A 24,205-nucleotide genomic window follows, 5' to 3' on the forward strand; every position below is an offset into this window, starting at 1 on the left:
TATTTATACATAGACATGTATATACTTGTGCATATAGACATGTATTTACATGTGTATATAGACGTATATATATATACACCAGAGATATTTGGTGTTGCTCAGGAATAAAATGGCATGGTTTACCATTGTTTATTTGTTTTGTAATTGTGACTGCGGCCATGCTGGAGCACCGCCTTTTACTTGTGATTATCTGTTTGTTGTATTTTTGGAATATATTCCTGTAACTCTATGCACTCCTGATTTCTTCATAGATATATGTATCTTTGTTTGTTCCCCCTCTCCATCATCGCTTGACAACCAACGTTGGTGTGTTTATGTCCCCCAATAATTTCGTGGTTCAGTGAAAGCGTGTCCTGTCGTCGATTTCTTCAACTAAAACCACTCCAGCAGGGTCGTGGTCACAAGAAAAAACAACAAAAAGCATGCAAGATACAAAATGTCTTTATTCATACAACAGTTCACACGACACATATTTACATATGAAGAACTCCTTGTCTACTCATTCCAGTCAGAGGTGTTGGTCATTTGGTGAGTGGTCAGCTGATGTTGTACATATACGCAGTGTTTGTTATACATACACACACTTGTACATTATGCAAACGTGCATACGCACACATACATATTGTCTCATAAATATATTGATACTCTCTCCCTCACACAGTCGTATACAGCCACCCATGAGTGAACGGATGGTTAGGTAGACAGGTGAGGTTGACTAGTAGATTGGCAGGTGAGGAGAGAAGTAGGTAGGTAGTGTCTTTTGTTGTTGCACATAATGTTTACTGTTTCTGTGTGTGTTTATATGTCCCCTTTTCAAGTCCTATACAACATTTTTTTCATATTAGATAGAGAGAAGGGGGAATAGGTAGGTACGTAGATAGATAGAGAGAGAGAAAGAAAGATGGGGAGATAGATAGAGAGACAGGTAGGTACGTACGTAGATAGAGAGAAAGATGGGTAGGAAGGTAGATAGGTAGGTACGTAGATAGAAAGATGGGGAGATAGGTAGGAAACTAGGCTGGTAGGTTAGGGTATGTATGGGAGCAGGTAAGTCAGTAGACAGGTAAATTATGGAAAAGGACGGTTTGATGATGTAGTTTAGCTTAGTATGTTTGGCAAGACATAAAAGAAGGATCTCTGACTGGCTGAAGACACAGAAGGACAATTCTTGAAGATGACTTTCCTCAAAGACAAAGAAGGACATTCCTTGGAGAAGATCCAGCAACTCGCTTCTGGAAGAGAGAAGGAAAGGGTTACGGTTAAATGTACAATTTTCTTAGACAATAATGATTCTATATCTAAGAGATGAGGAATTATGTACATTATTTACATTTGACGGACATTTGTCCTCATCTTGTTTGTTGTTAACACAACGTTTCAGCTGATATACCCTCCAGCCTTCATCAGGTGTCTTGGGGAAATTTCGAACCTGGGTTCTCATTCCTAAGGTATTTTTCAATGTTATTATTATTAATCAGGTCACCGCCTGGAATCGAACTCAGAATCTTGGGGTTAGTAGCCTGCGCTCTTAACCCATGGCGTAGCGGTTAAGAGTGCGGGCTACTAACCCCAAGATTCCGAGTTCGATTCCAGGCAGTGACCTGATTAATAATAATAACATCGAAAAATACCTTAGGAATGAGAACCCAGGTTCGAAATTTCCCCAAGACACCTGATGAAGGCTGGAGGGTATATCAGCTGAAACGTTGTGTTAACAACAAACAAGATGAGGACAAATGTCCGTCAAATGTAAATTACGGACAATATTTGATTAAACTGAACAAATTGCATAATTATTTTTTTCTATAAACAAAATAAGTTATAAGAAATGATACGAGTTGATAGTTTGTATATCAATATTTCAGGTTCAAGAAATGGTGTTGTGAGCTGACTTCTCTGTTTTGTAAGAAATGTCAGCTCACAACACCTTTGCTTCAAAGATTTCTTGAAAATAGGGTCCTCACCTGAAATATTGAAATGCAAGGTAAGAGTATAAACCACCAACTTGTATTGTTTTGGCTTTATGAAAAATCTTACTGAATATATATGTTTTTTTGTGTGTGTGTGGTGGGGGTCTTGCAAGGTACTTGGTGACCCTGTCAGTGCAGGTGCCACATAAAAAGCATTCAGGATACACTGTAAAGTGGTTTAAGTTTAGAAGGGCGTCCAGCTGCGAAATCCTTGCCAAAACTGAACTCACCCATACTTGTGCCATGTAAGAAGCACTCTGCTGAGTGGTTGGTTTTAGGAAGGTCATCCAGCTGTAAAAATCCTGCCAAAACAGTCACAGAAGTCTGATGCAGGTTTCTCTTGTGAAACCATTCCAGCATGAAAGGCAGACATTAAACAATGATGTATGTGTGTGTGTATGAGTCTCTCCAAACATACTTACAACTGCTCCAGAAAAAGGACCTGGCATTTCACTGTATCGTCGAAGTGCTTCTCGGATATCGGCTGGAGTAATGGCTTGGAAGGTCTGCAGTTCAAGTTGGTTGGCTGGAACATTCTAGAAAGAGATAAAAAGAGAAACTAGCAAAAGAAGGGACATAAAAATACAAAGACTATAACATCTTTATATATAAGACTAGCAGTATCGCCCGGCGTTGCTCGGGTTTGTAAGGGAAATAACTATATAAGCATTTTTAGAGAGTTACTTCCCTTATAAATTCGGGCTTTCTTAGCCATTTTTGTTTTGGTGTCTTCAAGCCATGAAGTCGTTGTTCTAAAAGAACGCTGGTTTCCTTCACAATGCATCACGACGTTGATTTCTTTACACTCCCTTCCCCACAGCTTCACGAGGGAGGGAAGGGGGAGAAGCAAACAGGTGCGGCTGTGAGCGTGGACGCCAACTCCGCCGCCATCGACATACGATGCATTTTATGCATTAAAATGGAATAAAAAATGATGTTAAATTATTTTTAAAATCGTAGACTCATCGTTGACGCGCGCTAATAGTCAGACGGGCTCGATATGAATCACGACTATAAGATACCCGAATTTGGTTAAACAGCACCGCAAAATGTGGGAGGAGTTAGGAATCTAAATCGAAGGGGACAGACACTCACACAACTAGAGTTTTATATATATAGATTTAAGTTGTGTGTGTGAGACTCTGTCTCCGATTTAGATTCCTAACTACTCCCACATTTTGCGGTGCAGTTTAACCAAAACCGGGTATCTTATAGTCGTGATTCATATCGAGCCCTTCTGGGTATTAGCGCGCGTCTACGATGAGTCTATGATTTAAAAAAAAATTACCTTCATTTTTAATGATTTTTGCTCAGGTTATATAAGGGAAGTAACTCTCTAAAAATGCTTATATAATTATTTCCCTTACAAACCCGAGCAACGCTGGGCGATACTGCTAGTTATATATATATATATATATATATATACAAACCTTGATTCTCTACTGAGAATGACCAAGTTTAAGAATCTGCTGGATCTCACTCCTAAGGGAATCTTACATTGCTTATAAACTCTATATTTGGATGGACTCATTTTAAACTCTGTTGGACTTTACTCAAAGGATACTGGAATATTACACATATATACCATTATGCCTATAAAACGGATTTACGAATCCAATACCCATACATATCTTACATCTATTTTCTTTCCTCCATCTCACTCGCTATTTGTATCACATCTAAACTAACTATGACTTAACTTTTCCTCTCACACCGTCTCCGATGAAGGGATATTATTAATTAATATCCTAGAAACAGGTGTAAGATCTTCTATCTATAAATGCTCTAATATCTATACAGCCTTGGTCTTTCTATCTCATTACACAAAAAATTCTTGAATGGCTGTGTGGTAAGTAGCTTGCTAACCAACCACATGGTTCCGGGTTCAGTCTCACTTCGTGGCACCGTGGGCAAGTGTCTTCTGCTATAGCCCCGGGCCGACCAATGCCTTGTGAGTGGATTTGGTAGACGGAAACTGAAAGAAGCCTGTCGTATATATGTATGTATATATATATATATATATATATATATATGTATGTGTGTGTCTGTGTTTCTCCCCCTAGCATTGCTTGACAACCGACGCTGGTGTGTTTACGTCCCCGTCACTTAGCGGTTCAGCAAAAGAGACTGATAGAATAAGTCCCGGGGTCGATTTGCTTTGGTTTTTTTATCTTATTACGCAAAAAATTCTTATATACACACGCTGACATAGAACCAACGTCGAACCCTTTATTCACAATATTACTGAATCTGGAACTTAATTATGGTCTGTCTATAGCACTTATTTAGCATTACCTGATGCCTTTATCAATGACACCATTATCTCATATATATATATATATATATACACATACAGAAAACAAAAGATGAAGACAGATGCAGGAACGAGTAGTTGTGTTAGTTTAATGCTTGGGAAGAATGGAAAAGTCTTATGTTTCGAGCCTATGCACTTCAATAGAAAAGATTTAGTTAACGAAAAGGTAGAGACAAAAATGTGTAGGGATCAACAATTCAACATGTGTGTTAGAAGCAAAAGGGTTAATAAAATTAAGTAGTTAGCTTTGACAATCTGTTATTTTGAAGCCACCACAGAAAATTCTAAGTCATTTTAGCAGCAGACAAACATAAGTATGAGAGAGAAAGATTAACTGAAGCGAGATTAGCAGCAACAACCACCACAGTGTAAAAGATAACAGTGTCCTAGTGACTGCAGTCTACTTACTTGGTTGGGGGAGACAAGTCCAGTCCCCTTTGTTCCCGTCTGTCCTGAAGGCTGACAACCAGACCCACTATTGTTGATGATGTTCTCCTGGAAGGGTTCATAGAAATTACACGTGTTGGGTATGTTTTTTACTAACGGGTCAGCAGAGCCGCCTATGTGTTTAACCATGGGGTCGGCCGAACTGCCCATTGCTTCTCTCTGGACAATCAATGCCAGGTCCATCAACTGTGAAAACAAAGAGGAAGACAATATTAAGGATAGTATATGAAAGAACCCAGCATCACCACAACCACCACCACTACTACTACTACCAACACCACAACAAGAACCACTAAAAATGACAGGTATCAATGTACAGACAGACATATATATATATATTGGAGGCAGCTGTGGTCATCATCATTTTAACATCCGTTTTCCATGCTGGCATGGGTTGGAAAGTTTGACATGGTCTGCCCTTTATACTGGGTACTTTACATGTGGCACCAGCAGCAGTGAGGTGGCCAAGTAAACTGTAAGTCAAAGACCTGGCCCCCTCCTCCAAAATATCTGTTTCTTTACTACCCACAAGGGGCTAAACATAGAGGGGACAAACAAGGACACAAATGGATTAAGTCGATTACATCGACCCCGAAAGGATGAAAGGCTGAGTCAACCTCGGTGGAATTTGAACTCAGAACGTAACGACAGATGAAATACGGCTACGCATTTTGCCCGGTGTGCTAACGTTTCTGCCAGCTCACCGCCTTCTTCCAAAATGTCGGCTTTGCCTGTCATCCTTTTGGGGATCAATAAATTAAGTAACATTTGCATACTGGGGTCGATCTAATTGACTGGTCCCCTCACCCACAATTGAAGGCCTTGTGCCCATAGTAGAAAGGATTATTATTATTGATGAAAACCCTCAGCTTATTTTGCTGGGTATGATGGAAAGTGTTTGCTGTCCACAGCCATAAGAATTTGACTGGTCCTCTTCCCCACAATTGAAGGTCTTGTGCCCATAGTAGAAAGGATTATTATTATTGATGAAAAACCCTCAGCTTATTTTGCTGGGTATGATGGAAAGTGGTCAGCTGTCCACAGCCAGCAGACTAAGGTGACACTTGTTCACTGGTCAACCTTCAAGAACCTTGTGAAGAATTCTTACAGTTCCAAGCAATAATAATAATAATTACTACTACGATACAATAACTACAACAGTTTAGAAAGACAAAATACAACAATAAAAACAAAACAAAACTAATTTAGCAACAGAAATCAGTAGTATATTTCTCACCTGTGCAATTGTCTCGTAAGCCAGGTAACTGAACATCTCAAGAGCTAAAGGATTAGGCTTGGGTTCAACACACACACCAGACATGAGCCAGTCTTTAAAACGCTGGGACTTATATTTACGGGCTGCAAAAAATAAAGAGAATAATTAATTACAATTAAGTAAAAATAATTGTTTTTTTTTTACTCCTTTACATGTTTCAGTCATTTGACTGTGGCCATGCTGGAGCACTGCCTTTAGTCGAACAAATTAATCCTAGGGCTTATTTTTTACACCTAGTATTTTTTTTTCTATCGGTCTCTTTAGCCAAACCACTAAGTTACAGGGATGTAAACACACCAACATTGGTTGTCAAGCGATGGTGGGAGACAAACACACAAAAGGTGGTGAGCTGACAGAAACGTTAGCATGCCGGGCAAAATGCGTAGACGTTACGTTCTGAGTTCAAATTCCGCCGAGGTCGACTTTGCCTTTCAGGGTCGATAAATTAAGTACCAGTTATGCACTGAGGTCATGTAATCGACTTAATCCGTTTGTCCCCTCTGTGTTTAGCCCCTTGTGGGTAATAAAGAAACATATATATGACAGGCTTCTTTCAGTTTCCGTCTATCGAATCCACTCACAAGGCTTTGGTTGGCCCGAGGCTATAGTGAAAGATACGTGCTGAAGGCGCCAACAGTGGGACTGAACCCGAAACCAGGTGGACAGTAAGCAAGCTACTTACCACACAGCCACCTCCGTATCATCATCATCATCATCATCATCATCATCATCATCGTTTAACGTCCGTTCTCCATGCTAGCATGGGTTGGACGGTTCGACCGGGGATCTGGGAAGCCAGAAGGCTGCACCAGGCTCCAGTCTTATCTGGCAGAGTTTCTACAGCTGGATGCCCTTCCTAACGCCAACCACTCCGTGAGTGTAGTGGGTGCTTTTTACGTGCCACCTGCACAGGTGCCAGGTGAGGCTGGCAACAGCCACGGTCGGATTGGTGTATTTTATGTGCCACCGGCACGGAAGCCAGTCGAGGCGGTGCTGGCGTATACACATATTAAATTAGCAGAGACATTAATGCAACAGAATAAAATGCCCTGTAGTATTTGCTCCAGACCTTTATATTCTGAGTTCAAATCCAGCCAAAGTCAACTTTGCCTTTAATCATTTCAGGGGTTGATATAATACAATATTTATTCTGGTTCTTCTGTGTCCTGGAAAGATAGACTTAGCCCATCTTAACTCATTTAAACACCACTACCGCCACCTGGTGCCTTGGATTTGATTCAGCTCCCCAGTTTAAGGACGGCTTCATCGCTTTCCATCATTCACCAGTGTCGGTGTGAGAGGAAAATGAGAGAGTGGCACCTTGAGCAAGTCTTTTCTGTAAGCCCTGGGCCGACCAAAGCCTTGGGAGTGAATTTGGTACATGGACACTGTAAGAAGCCTGTTCTGTATGTGTGTGTGGGGGTTTGTGTACGTGTGAGTATGTATGTATGCATTTGTGTATATGCATATGTGTTACTCTGACAAACATTTGGTCTTAATACTCACAGAAGTTGACTTGGCGTGATTCACAGAACTCTCGATATTGCTGTGGGTCCATGTGACGAGACAGTAACTCAGCTCTCTGAAACAGACACCATAACATAACAAGTATATGATATATATATAGCTTACAGCTGTTTCTGCTATAAGATGCAATGCGCTCATAGTTGAGTGTTTGAGTAACACCTTACAGCTCCATCAGAGCCTCAAACATGAAATGCAATTTAATTGAGAAAAGAATTATATTTGTGCATATATAAGAAAAAAATACTACTATATATATATATTGGTAAAAATGGTAAGATAACAAAAGAAAGAAAGAGACCTCAATATTATGTAAATAGAGGAATTTATCTGTAAATGTAATATGTGACAATTATTCAATAGCCATGATAAAACTGAGTTTTATCTTGGCTACCGAATAATTGTCACATATTATATTTACATATATATATATATATATGGGTACAGGACATCACCAACAGTGCAAGTAACATGAAATATGTAAACAAAAATGAGTGAAATATATAAACAATGAGAAAAAAAATGGAAAACAGGACAAGTAAACACAGAGAGAGGACCCTTCATCAGTTGTTGGCTGTCTGTCTACTCATTTCGAGCAATCAATGACAATATGAGTTTTCAAAGACAGTTGCTTCCATAAATTCTAAAATTAAATTTAGGATTTATGGAGGGTAATTAGACCAGAACAAGAGGAAAATAGTGAATGCTGGGAGAAACCCTTTCTTTTTGAAAAGCGTAAAGATTGAGAGAAAAACACATCCACTTGTTTAAACATCCATGCAGGAAAAGAAAGATGGGCAATAGTCACATGTGAGCAACGAGAGATAGAAAATGGTGAAGAAGTGGGGTTGGGGGGGGGAATGGAATTAGAGAAGGATGGAGGAAGAAAATGGTATAGAGTGGCATCAAGAAGGTGAAGATAAACTTGAATATATAACAAGTGATGAAGGAAACGGAAGACAGATTTAGCACTAGCCTCTGTCATCAAGGCTGTAATAACAGACGAGATGGTCACGGCTGGACCGCCTTCCACAATTGTCTGCAAGATTTTCCCGAGGCTAAAAGACAATTCTATCAACAACTGTAAAAACGCTATTACCAGACAAGGGAGCCAACTCTTTATGAGTTGCGTCCCTTTACTTGATTTCTGTTTCTCATTTTTCCGTTTTCCTTGAGACATCGATACATTCCTTCGGTTAATTTAAATAATTGTTTATAATTTTAGACATACGGCCAGCGACTTTCAGAGGAAGGGGTTTGTCGACTTCAACCACACCATTACTGGACCTGAACTTCATTTTATCGGTCCTCGAAGAATAGAAAAGCAAAGCAAAGAGCTAGCCGCAGCAGAGCTCGTACTCAAAACATTAAGGAGCAGGAAACAAACAACGCGAGGTATTTTCTCCGACGATTCTGCTGGTCCCAGTCCATCCCCCAACCCCACATAACCTCCATAATAAAATGGGGCTTAGTAGGTGTTGATATTTTGTATAATGAGGAGCAGGTGTAGTTGTGTGGTAAGAACTTTGCTTCCCAACTCCTTGGTTCCGGGTTCAGTCCCACTGCGTGGTACCTTGGGCAAGTGTCTTCTATTATAACCTCAGGTCGACCAAAGCCTTGTGAGTGGACTTGGTAGATGGAAACTGGGCTTCTTTCAGTTTCCGCTTACAAATTTACCCACGAGACTTTGTTAGGCCCAGGGCTAGAGTAGAAGATACTTGGCCAAAGTGCCATGCAGTGGGACCGAACCTGGAACCCTGTAGTTAGGAAGCAAGTGTGTTTCTCACCCCAACCCCACTTGACAACTGGTTGTTGGTATGTTTACATCCCCATGTTGAGACCGAGCAAATAAGCACCAAACTTTAACTGCCAAAGTTTTTGGCTTTGCTTGGTGTCTTAGGATATATACATCTATCTCTCTTTTACTTGTTTCAGTCATTTGACTGTGGCCATGCTGGAGCACCGCCTTTAATCAAGCAAATTGACCCTGGGACTTATTCTATTGGTCTCTTTTGCTGAACTGCTAAGTAACGGGGACATAAACACACCAGCATCGGTTGTCAAGCAATGCTAGGGGGACAAACACGCATATATATATACACACATGACGGGCTTCTTTCAGTTTCCATCTACCAAATCCACTCACAAGGCTTTGGTCGGCCCGAGGCTATAGCAGAAGACACTTACCCAAGGTGCCACGCAGTGGGACTGAACCTGGAACCATGTGGTTGGTAAGCAAGCTACTTACCACACAGCCACTTCTGCGCCTATATATATCTACATATGTATATTAATAAATTTCAGGGTAGCCAAAAAATTTAGAAATTTTTTGCTACCAGTGGTCTAGCGAAAGAAAAAACTAGTAAATAGACTATATATTATTCATATAAAAATACAGTATACTTTTAAACACATAAGGGATGGCCATAATAGGACATCTGACCCGCTAGAAGGAGTAGTTAAACTCCAAACCACTATTAGGTGTAATTTTATTTTTCATTCCCTTTTGAAATTACCCCTAATAGTGGTTTGAAGTTTAACTACTCCTTCTAGCGGGTCAGATGTCCTGTTATGGGCCATCTCTTATGTGTTTAGATGTACACTGTATTTATATATATATATATATATATATATATATATATACTTTATTTAAAGCAGCAGAAAATTCAACAAAATCTGTTACTCTGAGTTTCCATTCTAGCAAAAACTGTCTGATGAATGGCAACGGGAAACTCAGAGTAACAGATTTTGTTGAATTTTCTGCTGCTTTAAGTAAAACATATTACTCTACCACTGGTATTTGAGTACTCTTTTTTTCCACCTTGTTTCACATTTATGTGTTTACTCCGGTATATATATATATAATAAAAACTTACTTGGAGAATAAGAAAAAATCGACGCGAGGCGTTCAATCATATAATAAATAAAACATATGCATATATACATACATATATGTACATACTTACATCTATATGTATATGTACATGCATATATGAGTACAGGACACCACAAATAAATGTAGAACACAACGAGAAACGAAAACATAAAATCAAACAAGGAAACGGACTTTTTTTAACAACGAAAAAACAGTACAAGACAAACAATACAAGGAATATTCCCCTTCCTCAGCTGCCCCTGTTTCGACTCAATGCGTGTTTTGAATGTAAGAGCAGAACACGGCCAGGCCGAAGCAGTCCTTCCTGCAAAAGGAATTAAATAAAATTCTTTTGCAGAGGGGTAAAAAAGTGACAAGAACAGGGCATATGCACAAGGGGGTGCCAAAAGTTCCTAGCTTTGGGTAAAAGAAAATATAGGAAGAATCAGTTGTTAATTATGATTTTATGCAACATATTCCCCTCTCAGATTCACACATTTATCGCAGTGGTCTCTTTTACTCGTTTCAGTCATTTGACTGCGGCCATGCTGGAGCACTGCCTTTTTTTTTTTTTAAATCGAGTAACTCGACCCTGGGACTTATTCTTTTGTAAGCCCAGTACTTATTCTATCGGTCTCTTTTGCCGAACCGCTAAGTAACGTGGACATAAACACACCAGCATTGGTTGTCAAGCAATGCTAGGAGGACAAACACAGACACATATATGTATATACATATATACGACGGGCTTCTTTCAGTTTCCGTCTACTAAATCCACTCACAAGGCTTTGGTCGGCCTGAGGCTATAGTAGAAGACACTTGCCCATGGTGCCACGCAGTAGGACTGAACCTGGAACCATGTGGTTGGTAAACAAGCTACTTACCACACAGCCACTCCAGCGCCTTCAGTTTTCCTAAGCGCTGTAAAACAACTCGGAAGGTCGGGCTTCAAACCAAGCCTTTCATGACACCCTTAAGCAAGAAACTTTTCAGCCCCACCCTTTTGTAGTTATTCAGGAGGACAACAAGACTTTGAATTCTACTCCACATACCCTTAGCTCCAAGGTACCCGTACGTCTACACCTACTCTCGCTTCTAATGACTGGCCTTAAACCACATATCTCACTCCAGCCGTCCACCAAGTTTCATGAGTCAGTGAAGTGGTTGTACAGCTTGTGTCAGTGAGGGCTTTCATTCCTTTCTCTCCATACCAGAACTTCCTCACTTCGTAGGTAGGAGTGGCTTTGTTTGGTCAACAGAGGAACTATCAGCTTACCAGTTGGATTTGGTCTGACCAGTATTTTGTGCACACACACACACACACACAAGCATACACATGTACACACGCAAACACCACATGCACAAACACACACATACCAATACACAAACAGAAATACACCCACACACCAATACACATGCAAGCACACACACACACACAGAAGTACACACACACATACACACTCATACATACACCCACACACATACATACACACACTTATACACACACAAACACTCATATGCACACATACTCATATATACACCCACACACATACATACACTTATACACACACAAACACTCATGCACACACACACACACTCATACATACACCCACACACATACATAACACTTATACACACACAAACACTCATGCACACACACACACACTCATACATACACCCACACACATACATACACTTATACACACACACACACAAACACTCATATGCACACATACACACACACAAACACATACACACACACATCATGAATTCTATTCAAGCAAGTGACAATTGAGTGCATGGACTTATAACAAAGACGAAAATCTTGTGTTGTTTTCATGAGTCACGCCACCAATGATGTTCCTCTGACCCCAACACAGATATAAATGTGTTTTTAATGCAAGTCTACAAAGAGTTTTTTATTTTTATCTCAGACAACTTCATAGCATCAGGCCTTCTTACAGTGTATATACATTTACTATGATACACAAATGACCTAGTGATCAGGGTGTTGCACAACATAATCGTGAGATGTTAGTTTCCATTTTTGGATTGGGTGGTATGTTGTGTTCTTGAACAAAACACTGCATCTCATGTTGCTCACTTTGACACCTGATGTATGGCACCTGTACAGGTGTCAGTACCGTGCACCTGTACAGGTGTCAGTACCGTGCACAGGTGTCAGTACCGTGCACCTGTACAGGTGTCTCTGTGATGGAGGGAATGACCTGATAAACCACACATATATTTTGATCACTATAAAAAATTTACTTCTGGAGGTTGTTCGGCAAGAAAATGCAGGACCCTCATCTGACATTGAGCAACGAGGAGAGTTCATGATAATAACATATACAGGAAGGGCATCCAAATTAGGAAACTATGTCAAGGCTAAAACTGGATGTCAGTGCTATCACTGGAAGATACCATGATAGCTGTACCGCAGACATCCAAGAACTACCGATGACTGCACAGGATATAAGAATGAAATCTGTAGGTGATGACCCGTGGCCTCTACCTGGGATGTAGCCAGTCCACTTATGCATACCTTTCCTTCTTGGGACACAAAACTCTACTTGCGAAGACCTGTTGAGGCAAGTGAAATCGAAATCGATCAAAATCAATGGAAATTGTAGTTGTGATACCAGTGCCGGTGGCATGTAAGAGAACCATCCGAACGTGGCCGTTGCCAGCCTCGTCTGACACCTATGCTGGTGGCACGTAAAAAGCACCCACTACACTCACGGAGTGGTTGGTGTTGGGAAGGGCATCCAGCTGTAGAAACACTGCCAGATCAGACTGGAGCCTGGTGCAGCCTTCTGGCTTCCCAGACCCCCAGTTGAACCGTCCGACCCATGCTAGCATGGAAAGCGGATGTTAAACAATGATGATAAGTATATTATAAAAATGAAAGAAGCTTAAAAAAAATAAGCAGAATAAAAATACAAATTCGAGTAGTTTCTCAATATGCGATAAGATTCTGATGCATGTGCAAAGAGAGTTGTAGTACCATCTACATTACAAAAACGTGTATTGCAGCAATTCCACAGCAGATACCCAGGTACATTGAGGATGAAAGCTCTGATGAGGAGCTACGTCAATTGGCTGACTATCAACCGGGGTATCGAAAAGTTGGTGAGAACTTGTTGAGGTTGCATGCTTGCAGCCAAATCCCTGTCAGTAAAATATCAATTGTGGCCAGAGATTGAGAACCCATAGTCTAAGTTACATATCAACCAAGCTGGACCGATGAATGGTGCATACTATCTAATCATGGTAGACAGGTGTACAAAGTGGCCAGAGGTATGCAGGTGCAATAAACCAATGGCTAAGACAACTATGAATTGTTTGTGTGGTCTGGCACCTGTGCCAGTGGCACATAAAAAGCACCATCCAATCGTGGCCATTTAGTTAGTTAGTTAATTTTTTGGCTCAAAAAGCAAGGCCATGTAGCGGGGACATGGAGTTATGTACAGGGTGGTGTTCATGTAAAGAGTTCAGGCCACTTGTGGTCAAGGGAGACTTTGAACCGAGCGGTCATCGGCATCTTCACCATCTCATCCGGCAGCTTATTCCACGGATCCGCAACCAGGACGGAGAAAGCCCCTCTCCTTCGATTGAGATGAAATCGTCGCAGGTAGAGCTTTTCGGAGTGACCCCGCAGCCGACGCTCTGGAGCAGGCGTGAAGAACAGCTCTTTCGAGAGGTTACACTTTCCGCTTATGATGTTGTGAGCAAGAATGAGATCACCACGGAGGTGGAGTTTTGCCAGGCCTCCGTGCCGGTGGCACATAAAAAGCACCCACAACACTCATGGAGTGGTTGGCGTTAGGAAGGGCATCCAGCTGTAGAAACATTGCCAGATCAGACTGGGCCTGGTGCAGCCTTCTGGCTTCCCAGACCCCAGTTGCACCGTCCAACCCATGCTAGCATGGAAAGCGGACGCTAAATGATGATGATGATAATATATATGTAGGTGCAGGCATGGCTGTGTATGATAAGAGGCATGGTTCCCAGTTTAGTTCCACTGCGTGGCACCTAGGGCAAGGGTCTTCTACTATAGCATCAGGTTGACCGAAGACTTGTGAGTGGATCTGGTGAACAGAAACTGAAAGAAGCTCATTGTACACATGCGGCAAGAAGCTTGCTTCCCAACCACATGGTTCCGGGTTCAGTCCCACTACGTGGCACCTTGAGCAAGTGTCTTCTACTATAGCCTTGAGCTGACCAAAGCCTTGTGAGTGGATTTGGTAGCTGGAAACTGAAAGAAGCCTGTCGTATATATATATATATAGGTGCAGGAGTGGCTGTGTGGTAAGTAGCTTGCTTACCAACCACACGGTTCCGGGTTCAGTCCCACTACGTGGCACCTTGAGCAAGTGTCTTCTACTATAGCCTTGAGCTAACCAAAGCCTTGAGCTGACCAAAGCCTTGTGAGTGGATTTGGTAGCTGGAAACTGAAAGAAGCCCGTCGTATATATATATATATATATATATATATATATATATATAGGTGCAGGAGTGGCTGTGTGGTAAGTAGCTTGCTTACCAACCACACGGTTCCGGGTTCAGTCCCACTACGTGGCACCTTGAGCAAGTGTCTTCTACTATAGCCTTGAGCTGACCAAAGCCTTGTGAGTGGATTTGGTAGCTGGAAACTGAAAGAGTCCTGTCGTAATATATATATATATATACACTCGGTGTGGTTGGCATTAGGAAAGGCATCCAGCCGTAGAAACACTGCCAAATCAGACTGGGCCTGGTGCAGCCTCCTGGCTTCCCAGACCCCAGTTGAACCGTCCAACCCATGCTAGCATGGAAAGCGGACGCTAAACGATGATGATGATATGGTGTTCCAAACACATTAGTTTCTCATAATGGAATGCAATTCTTGGGTATGAATTCAAGAACTTCTGTAAAATGCATGGTAAGGAAGGCTGGGAGGATGGCCTTGTAACCCCAAAAAATAGGAAGTATGATGTATTTAATTAAAGGATCACACTGGGAATATAAGAGACACATAAGTCAACTAAAGAAGAGATATACCAAAGAATGGAGAGAAATTCCTTAGGAAGTATTTTTTGATGTATTCAATGTCCCAGCACTGAAGCTAATGGGGTCCCATAGAACCAACACAAGAAAACGGAAGCAGACCAAACACCTTGATAAGGCCCAAGCGAAAAAATGCTAAAAAGTAATAATAATAGGCGCAGGAGTGGCTGTGTGGTAAGTGGCTTGCTTACCAACCACATGGTTCCCGGTTCAGTCCCACTGCGTGGCATCTTGGGCAAGTGTCTTCTACTATAGCCTCGGGCCGACCAAAGCCTTGTGAGTGGATTTGGTAGACGGAAACTGAAAGAAGCCTGTCTTATATATGTATATATATATATATGTATGTGTGTGTATATATTTGTGTGTCTTTGACAACCAATGCTGGTGTGCTTATGTCCCTGTAACTTAGCGGTTCGGCAAAAGAGACCGATAGAATAAGTACTAGGCTTACAAGGAATAAGTCCTGGGGTCGATTTGCTCGACTAAAAGGTGGTGTTCCAGCATAGCTGCAGTCAAATGACTGAAACAAGTAAAAAGAGTAAAGAGTAATAGATTAAATTTCTTTATTCCTTCAGAATAGCACCTACCTCAGTACCCTCACCACACACATACCTATTTCTTTACTACCCACAAGGGGCTAAACACAGAGGGGACAAACAAGGATATATAAAGGGATTAAGTCGATTACTTCGACCCCAGTGCGTAACTGGTACTTAATTTATTGACCCCAAAAGGATGAAAGGCAAAGTCGGCCTTGGCGGAATTTGAACTCAGAACGTAACGGCAGATGAAATACTGTTAAGAATTTCGCCCGGCATGCTAACGCTTCTGCCAGCTCACCGCCTTATTCTTTTAATGTTTTCTCTCATGAACTGACACTTGAGGACACAGGACCTATTTAACCCTTACACAGGTTCATGTGATATCAGGGCATGTCCATACTCTGGAGGGGCTGTGGGATACATGTTTAGCAACCAACCATCTTCTGGGTTCTGATTTACAAGAACCCCCTTTGCCTCGTTCCCTTCTCTCATACCTTAACTCACTTCTTCTAGAATTATGCCCCTCCCCTCAAATTTATCTGTCTTGTGAGCTTCCTGGTTCCCTCACTGGGTGGTGGTGACACAAGAAAAGCACCCTGTATGCAGTGGAAAGTGGTTGGTGTTATGAAGGACATCCAGCCATAGAAACCATGTAAGGGTCAACGCTAGGGCATGATGCAGTTGTTGAGCCTGTCAGATCTTGTCAAACGGTCCCCAACCCATGCCGGCAGCAAGGGACACAGCATGAACATTAAATGAGAATGACGATGATGATGATGATGATGAGAGCAATGTACTTGCTAACATACAATTTGCAAAACAACAAGGGCAATGTGGTCAGTTAGTTGGTTTTAGTGTTTTTTTGGGTCGATGTCCTGACCACAGGGTGGGAAAAGAGTTAAAACAAGAAAAAAACAGAAAAACATGGGTGGGAAGATAAAAAGAAGAGGGGGAGGTGGAGGGAAAGGGGAAAAGAGAGAGGGTGAAACAGGAGAGGGAGATGGGTGGCAGAGGGGTAAATAGAAGGCGACGGGGGGTGGTGGACAGATCTGACAAAAAGCTTTATGTTGATAAGGAGTCTTTTAATCTGTACACACCTAGGTATGAGAAATATATATATACACATACACACACACATATACATATATATGTATATATATAAATATACACATATATAAACATATATACAAACATATATACACACATATATCAAACATATATACACTCACATATATATATATAGATAGAGAGAGACACGGATACACACACATTTATTGTATGTGTGTTTGTCCCTATATATATATATATATATATACTCTTTACTCTTTTACTTGTTTCAGTCATTTGACTGCGGCCATGCTGGAGCACCGCCTTTAGTCGAGCAAATCGACCCCGGGACTTATTCTTTGTAAACCCAGTACTTATTCTATCGGTCTATTTTGCCGAACCGCTAAGTAACGGGGACGTAAACACACCAGCATCGGTTGTCAAGCAATGCTAGGGGGACAAACACAGACACACAAACACACACATACATATATATACATATATATGACAGGCTTCTTTCAGTTTCCATCTACCAAATCCACTCACAAGGCTTTGGTCGGCCCGAGGCTATAGTAGAAGACACTTGCCCAAGGTGCCACGCGGTGGGACTGAACCCGGAACCATGCGGTTGGTAAACAAGCTACTTACCACATATATATATATATATCATCATCATCATCATCATCATCGTTTAACGTCCGCTTTCCGCGCTAGCACGGGTTGGACGGTTCGACCGGGTCTGGGAAGCCAGGGGCCGCTCCAGGCTCCAGTCTGAATCTGGCAGAGTTTCTACGGCTGGATGCCCTTCCTAACGCCAACCACTCCGTGAGTGGATTGGGTGCTTTTTACGTGCCACCTGCACAGGGGCCGGAGGGTCCGGCATCGTCACGATCGGTTCGAGCATTTTAACGTGTCAGCGGCACGGGGGCAACGAGGTCTGGGGTACTTTGGGGATCGGGGTACTTTGGGGATCCGGGGTACTTTGGGGATCCGGGGTACTTAGAATGGGTAGGGGGTATGTGGAATTGCTGCAGAAAGCAGCCTGGGTCTTTGTAGTCACAGCATATCTCCAGAGATCTCGGTCCTTCGCCATTGCCTCAGTGAGGCCCAATGCTCTGAGGTCATGCTTGACCACCTCATCCCATGTCTTCCTGGGTCTACCTCTCCCCCTGATACCTTCAACTGTTTGGGAGTGGCACTTCTTCACACATCTCTCTTCATCCATCCGCAGCACATGACCATACCATCGCAAGCGTCGCTCTTGCACACCACATCTGATGCTTCTTATATCCAGCATTTCTCTCAGGATACTTACACTCTGTTTTGCGTGCACACTGACACTACACATCCAGCGGATCATGCTAGCTTCATTTCTTTCAAGTCTACGCATGTCTTCTGCAGTCACAGCCCATGTTTCATTACCGTGAAGCATGGCAGTTCGCACACATGCATCATACAATCTACCTTTTGCTCTGAGGGAGAGACCTTTTGTTGCCAGTAGGGGTAGGAGCTTTCTGAACTTTGCCCAGGCTATTCGTATTCTAGTGGTGATACTCTCTGTGCATCCACCTCCGCTACTAACTTGATATATATATATATATATATATATATATATATATATATATATATATATATATGAGTACTCTTTTTTCCACCTTGTTTCACATTTATGTGTTTAATCTGGTATATATATATATACATATTTGAGTAGTTGAATGAATTATCTTATTAAGGATAATTCGAAAGATAACCGATACCTGGGTAGCAAATTCACATCAGAAAGAACACGCCATGGGCTCCTTGAGAGCAGTCAGCTAAAAGTTTTTTGTGCATTTTGATGTCGACATAAGTTCCTTGCCTTTCCTGATGAGAAATCTGCATAATGTACTCCTTATTCCTTCGGAATTAGGAATATGCAGCCTTCGAAACATATGTCGAAAATAAAGGAAATTTGTTAACAAGTCGTTCAACTCCATTCTTTCACAAAAATATATATATACATATATATATATATAGTATATTAATCAAAATAAAAACATGATTCAAAGGATTTAGCAGTACATATGTTTCTTGCCTTTCTACATTGAGTCAAAAGCAGGATGGACGCTTCGATTTCGTGTGGGTGCCCCACTCTGTCGTATGCGACTATGAAGATTTGCATCCCCAACGTAAGACTTATACTGTAATACATGTCCTTGAAGTAGTAATTGTACGCGGCTGAAGAAGGCCATAGACACACATTTACATCAATTATGCATTGTTATAAAACCGTCTAATAAAGGCCTGAAACATATGTACCGCTAAATCCTATGAATCATGTTTGTATTTTGATAAATATACTCTATCACCTACACCACTAAATGGTATATACAGGTGCTTACAACTATCAAGTATTCACCCTGAATTTATATATATATATATATATATATACAAATTGAGATAGGGGTTGTAAATGCAACCCTCCATGGGATAACACACATCCAATATACTGCTAGTGAAGTACCCAACAAAGTTAATACATAAATGTTAAGGATTGCGATGCAATCAATTCATTTACTGTATTATATGGGCAAAGGTAAAATGATTTACCACAAATTACTAATACAAGATAAGAAAATGGAGAAATACATCTAAATCAATTATCAATTGCCAGATAATACTCAATCACATACTTTATTAAACCACCACATAAGAGACTGTAGGGTTAAACATAAAAAAGTAGAACAAATCAGTGTACATAAAGGAATGTACATAAAAAAGTGTACATAAAAGAGTAATGTTGTATAATAAGTAGAATATATATAAAAAAGAGAATATACATATAAGTAAATATAAATATAAGTATAGATTACATCTTACAGCTGTTTCGGCCATGTCTCTTATGTGGTGGTTTAATAAAGTATGTGATTGAGTATTATCTGGTAATTGATATTTGATTTAGGTGTATTTCTCCATTTTCTTATCTTGTATATATATATATGTATATATATATATATATATATATATATACATACATTTGTCATTACACACGCACACAATAAATTTGTGTGTTGTGTGTTGTGTGTGTGTATTGTTTTTCTGGCTGTTTACACATTTTTCGGTGTTTTCTTTGATCAGGTGTTCAGATATTTCGAGTCACATGACCTTGGACAGACCACAAAAGAACCGGAAAAAACAAATTTCAACTAAATTTAACTCATTACCCAGGATCTTCACAGACACACGGGACAATTAAATACATTTTTCATAATTAGTAAACAAGCTCTCTCATGAATTAAAACTGAAAGAGACAGGATGGAGGAATGCTAATGGCCCATCAACATGCAAGAAATAGCAGCTAAATGTCTCGCAATTTACACTGTGCCAACAGGAAATAGCAGGCAGATGTTAGCTAATGTTGCTTTACATCATCATCATCAATTAACATCTACCTTCCATGCTGGCATGGGTTAGAGGGTTTCACAGGAGCTGGCCAGGTAGGAGCCTGCACTAGACTTCTGTGCCTGTTTTGGCAATAGGTATTTAAACTTTTTTTTAGATTTTAATTATTTCTGTGTGTGGGGGGGGGGGGTCTTAGAAAGTATTACCTGCAATAGTCGAGGGATTCCTGTATACCTTTTACTTGTTTCAGTCATTTGACTGCAGCCATGCTGGAGCACCGCCTTTAGTCGAGCAAAACGACCCCGGGACTTATTCTTTGTAAGCCCAGTACTTATTCTATCGGTCTCTTTTGCCGAACCGCTAAGTGACTGGGACGTAAACACACCAGCATCGGTTGTCAAGCAATGCTAGGGGACAAACACAGACACACACACATATATATATACATATACATATATACGACGGGCTTCTTTCAGTTTCCGTCTACCAAATCCACTCACAAGGCTTTGGTTGGCCCGAGGCTATAGTAGAAGACACTTGCCCAAGGTGCCACGCAGTGGGACTGAACCCAGAACCATCTTGGAGTTACTCTTTACTTGCTTTAGTCATTTGACTGCGGCCATGCTGGAGCACTGCCTTTAGTCGAGGGAATCAACCCCCAGGACTTATTCTTTGTAAGCCTAGTACTTATTCTATCGGTCTCTTTTGCCGAACCGCTAAGAGACGGGGACGTAAACACACCAGCATCGGTTGTCAAGCAATGCTAGGGGGACAAACACAGACACACACACATATATATATATACATATATACAATGGGCTTCTTTCAGTTTCTGTCTACCAATTCCACTCACAAGGCTTTGGTTGGCCCGAGGATATAGTAGAAGACACTTGCTCAAGGTACCACGCAGTGGGACTGAACCCGGAACCATGTGGTTGGTAAGCAAGCTACTTACCACACAACCACACCTGTGCCTATGAGGAAGAACACCTGCTTACGGAAGCATCCAGTGAGACTGAACCCCATACCTTGACGGTCGTAGCTAGGCTATGCTTGGTTCAATTACAAGCCTGTGTAATCGGGGTTGATTTGGGGGTTAGACAATGACCTGACCTGACTCTTTGAACTTTGAACTTACCACAAGCCGGTCTTGTTTCACTTCGTCCATTGAATCATCATCAAACAGCATCAGGAGTTCACCTGAAGAAGAAAAAAAACAAAAGGTCATTATCACCATCATCCACATCATCATCATCATCATCGTCATCACTGTCCCCAGCATCATCATCGTTGTCATCATTGATACACACTGATGTAGTACACACAAGCATGTGCATCTACCGTACTCTGAACGCCCTGCTCCCCTGGGCAGGGGCCACATCGAAGCTCAGACGTCTGGCAACTGACTTGGTAGACACCCACAAGGTTATCCACCATCTTCCCAATAACAACCCTGGGGCCCTTTTTCAGACGATCCAATCAACAGAACAGCCTGCTCATGAAATTAACATGTGAGTAGCTGAGTATTCCAGAGACCCACACGCCCTTAATGTAGTTCTCAGGAAGATCCAGCATGACATAACAGACCCCCCCCCCATTGAATTACAGGTACAACTAATTTTTTGCCAGCTGAGTGTACTGGAGCAACGTGAAGCGAAAAGTCTTGCTGAAGGACACAACGCTGGTGGCATTCGGTGCCACCTGGTCCCGGAGGCCCTGCAAAGGAAGGCCCTGTGCATGAGCTGTGCTCCCCCAGAGCCAACAAATACAAAAACAGACAAATAAATACAAAAACAGACAAATAAAAAACTACCTCCACACCCACGTTTCTCTGGCTTTCTTAGTTGAAACCTCACACGATTGTTTACTTGGGTCACCGTAACCAGTCAATGCCCTCTGCAACCAATGAGGTTTATTTCCTGTATGAGTTTACCTGTCAAACAAATATCTATTGCTCATACAAAGGTGTACACACACACGTGTGCATATGAATAGGCATGTATAGGTGTGTGTATGTGTACACACATATATATTATATATACTTATACATATATGTATGTATGTGTGTGTATATATATATATATATATATTACGGAGATGTACCTGCATAGCAAGTGATTTGATCTGAGATCGTGTGCTGAAACGAAAACAATTGCCGCGTGGAAGGTGTTTATAAGCCATTTAAGAAACACACAAAAACCATTAGATTCACTTCAACATTTAAATTTAATTTGTCAAAATATTTTCGTTGCTTTAAGACCACGACCTCTGCACTGACAAAAATCCAGATGCAGCACGGATTTTTGTCAGTGAACAGGTCGCGGTCTTAAAGCAACGAAAATATTTTGACAAATTAAACTTTAATGTTGAAGTGAATTGAATGGCTTTTGTGTGTTTCTTAAATGGCTTACAAACACCTTCCACGCTGCAATTGTATATATATATATATAATATATATATATTTCTTTACTACCCACAAGGGGCTAAACATAGAGGGGACAAATAGATTAAGTTGATTACATCGACCACAGTGCGTAATTGGTACTTTATTTATTGACCCCGAAAGAATGAAAAGCAAAGTCGACCTCGGGGGAATTTGAACTCAGAACGTAATATATATATATCTTTATAGGTATTCATGCAAGGATCGTTAAGCCAGTGTTAGGAACATCAATTGCGACCAAGGTTTGGTGGAAGATTTTAATTCAGAACTTTTGAAAACAAGACATTTGTACCACAGAGCCAGAGGTGGTTTCAGGCAGGCTGGTATCAAAAGGGTTAATTATAAGTTACAATTTCCAGCGAAATATATAACTTCACACCCAACCGGGCCTCATATATATTGTTGGATTTCAGGAAGGTAATTTTTGTTTTTTTTGCCAAATAAACACTCACATTGTATATTCGTTCTTCACTTGTGTATTACTGTTCTTATTCTAAACTCATGTCTATTGTTTCACGGAGTAAGCAGAGCAAGAGCATACACGAAGATGGAAAGTGTTCCTGAGGAGGTCACAGATGTGTGATGAAACGTTTCTGGACAATATACAGAATATATATATGCATATATTAGAAGGTAGTCAGAATGTTGGATGATTATATAAATTTTTTTATTTACACTTTTAAAATATAATGCATATATATGAATGTGTGTGTGTATATATATATATATATGTATGTATATATATATTTATATATATATCATATATATATATATATATATATATATATAATATATATATATATATATATATCATCATCATCATCATCATCATTTAGCGTCCGTTTTCCATGCTAGCATGGGTTGGACGGTTCAACTGGGGTCTGGGGAGCCCGAAGGCTGCACCAGGCCAGTCAGATCTGGCAGTGTTTCTACAGCTGGATGCCCTTAACACACCAACACCACTCCGAGAGTGTAGTGGGTGATTTTATGTGCCACGACACAGGTGCCAGACGAGGCTGGCGAACGGCACGCTCGGATGGTGTTTTTATGTGCCACCGACACAGGTGCCAGACGAGGTTGGCAGACGCCACGCTCGGATGGTTTTTTTATGTGCCACCGACACAGGTGCCAGATGAGGCTGGCGAACGCCACGATCGGATGGTGTTTGTTACGTGCCCACAGCACGGAGGCCAGTCGATGCGGTACTGGCTACGGCCACGTACGGATGGTTTTCTTGTGTGCCACCGCACTGGTACCACAAAGATACAAATTCCATTGATGTTCATCTATTTTGATTTGTTTTGATTTTCACTTGCCTCAACAGGTCTTCACAAGTG

The 24,205-nt window shown here is 41.1% G+C and overlaps 1 protein-coding gene across 1 annotated transcript; it reads right to left on the reverse strand.

Moving 5' to 3' along the window:
• Window positions 1–425: 425 nt before the first annotated feature.
• On the reverse strand, window positions 426–21,647 carry LOC115228457 (transcription initiation protein SPT3 homolog). The gene is made up of 6 exons (XM_029799035.2): window positions 21,564–21,647; window positions 7,514–7,589; window positions 5,969–6,090; window positions 4,693–4,917; window positions 2,393–2,506; window positions 426–1,232 (listed from the first exon to the last, which is right to left on the reverse strand). The coding sequence occupies exons 1-6, from the start codon at window positions 21,612–21,614 to the stop codon at window positions 1,185–1,187; spliced, it is 636 nt and encodes a 211-aa protein (XP_029654895.2). The 5' UTR covers window positions 21,615–21,647; the 3' UTR covers window positions 426–1,184.
• Window positions 21,648–24,205: the final 2,558 nt, after the last annotated feature.

The sequence above is a fragment of the Octopus sinensis genome, unplaced genomic scaffold (assembly GCF_006345805.1).
Source record: "Octopus sinensis unplaced genomic scaffold, ASM634580v1 Contig10572, whole genome shotgun sequence".
Taxonomy (NCBI): Eukaryota; Metazoa; Mollusca; class Cephalopoda; order Octopoda; family Octopodidae; genus Octopus; species Octopus sinensis.

Bases quoted from the DNA above. Each gene is read 5' to 3' on its own strand.
- LOC115228457 (XM_029799035.2), bottom strand. From the start codon at position 21,614: ATGCTGTTTGATGATGATTCAATGGACGAAGTGAAACAAGACCGGCTT. The intron at 7,590-21,563 runs GTAAGTTCAAAG...TGTCTGTTTCAG, and splicing joins TGAAACAAGACCGGCTTGTG to AGAGCTGAGTTACTGTCTCG. The intron at 2,507-4,692 runs GTAAGTAGACTG...ATCTCTTTCTAG, and splicing joins GACTTGTCTCCCCCAACCAA to AATGTTCCAGCCAACCAACT.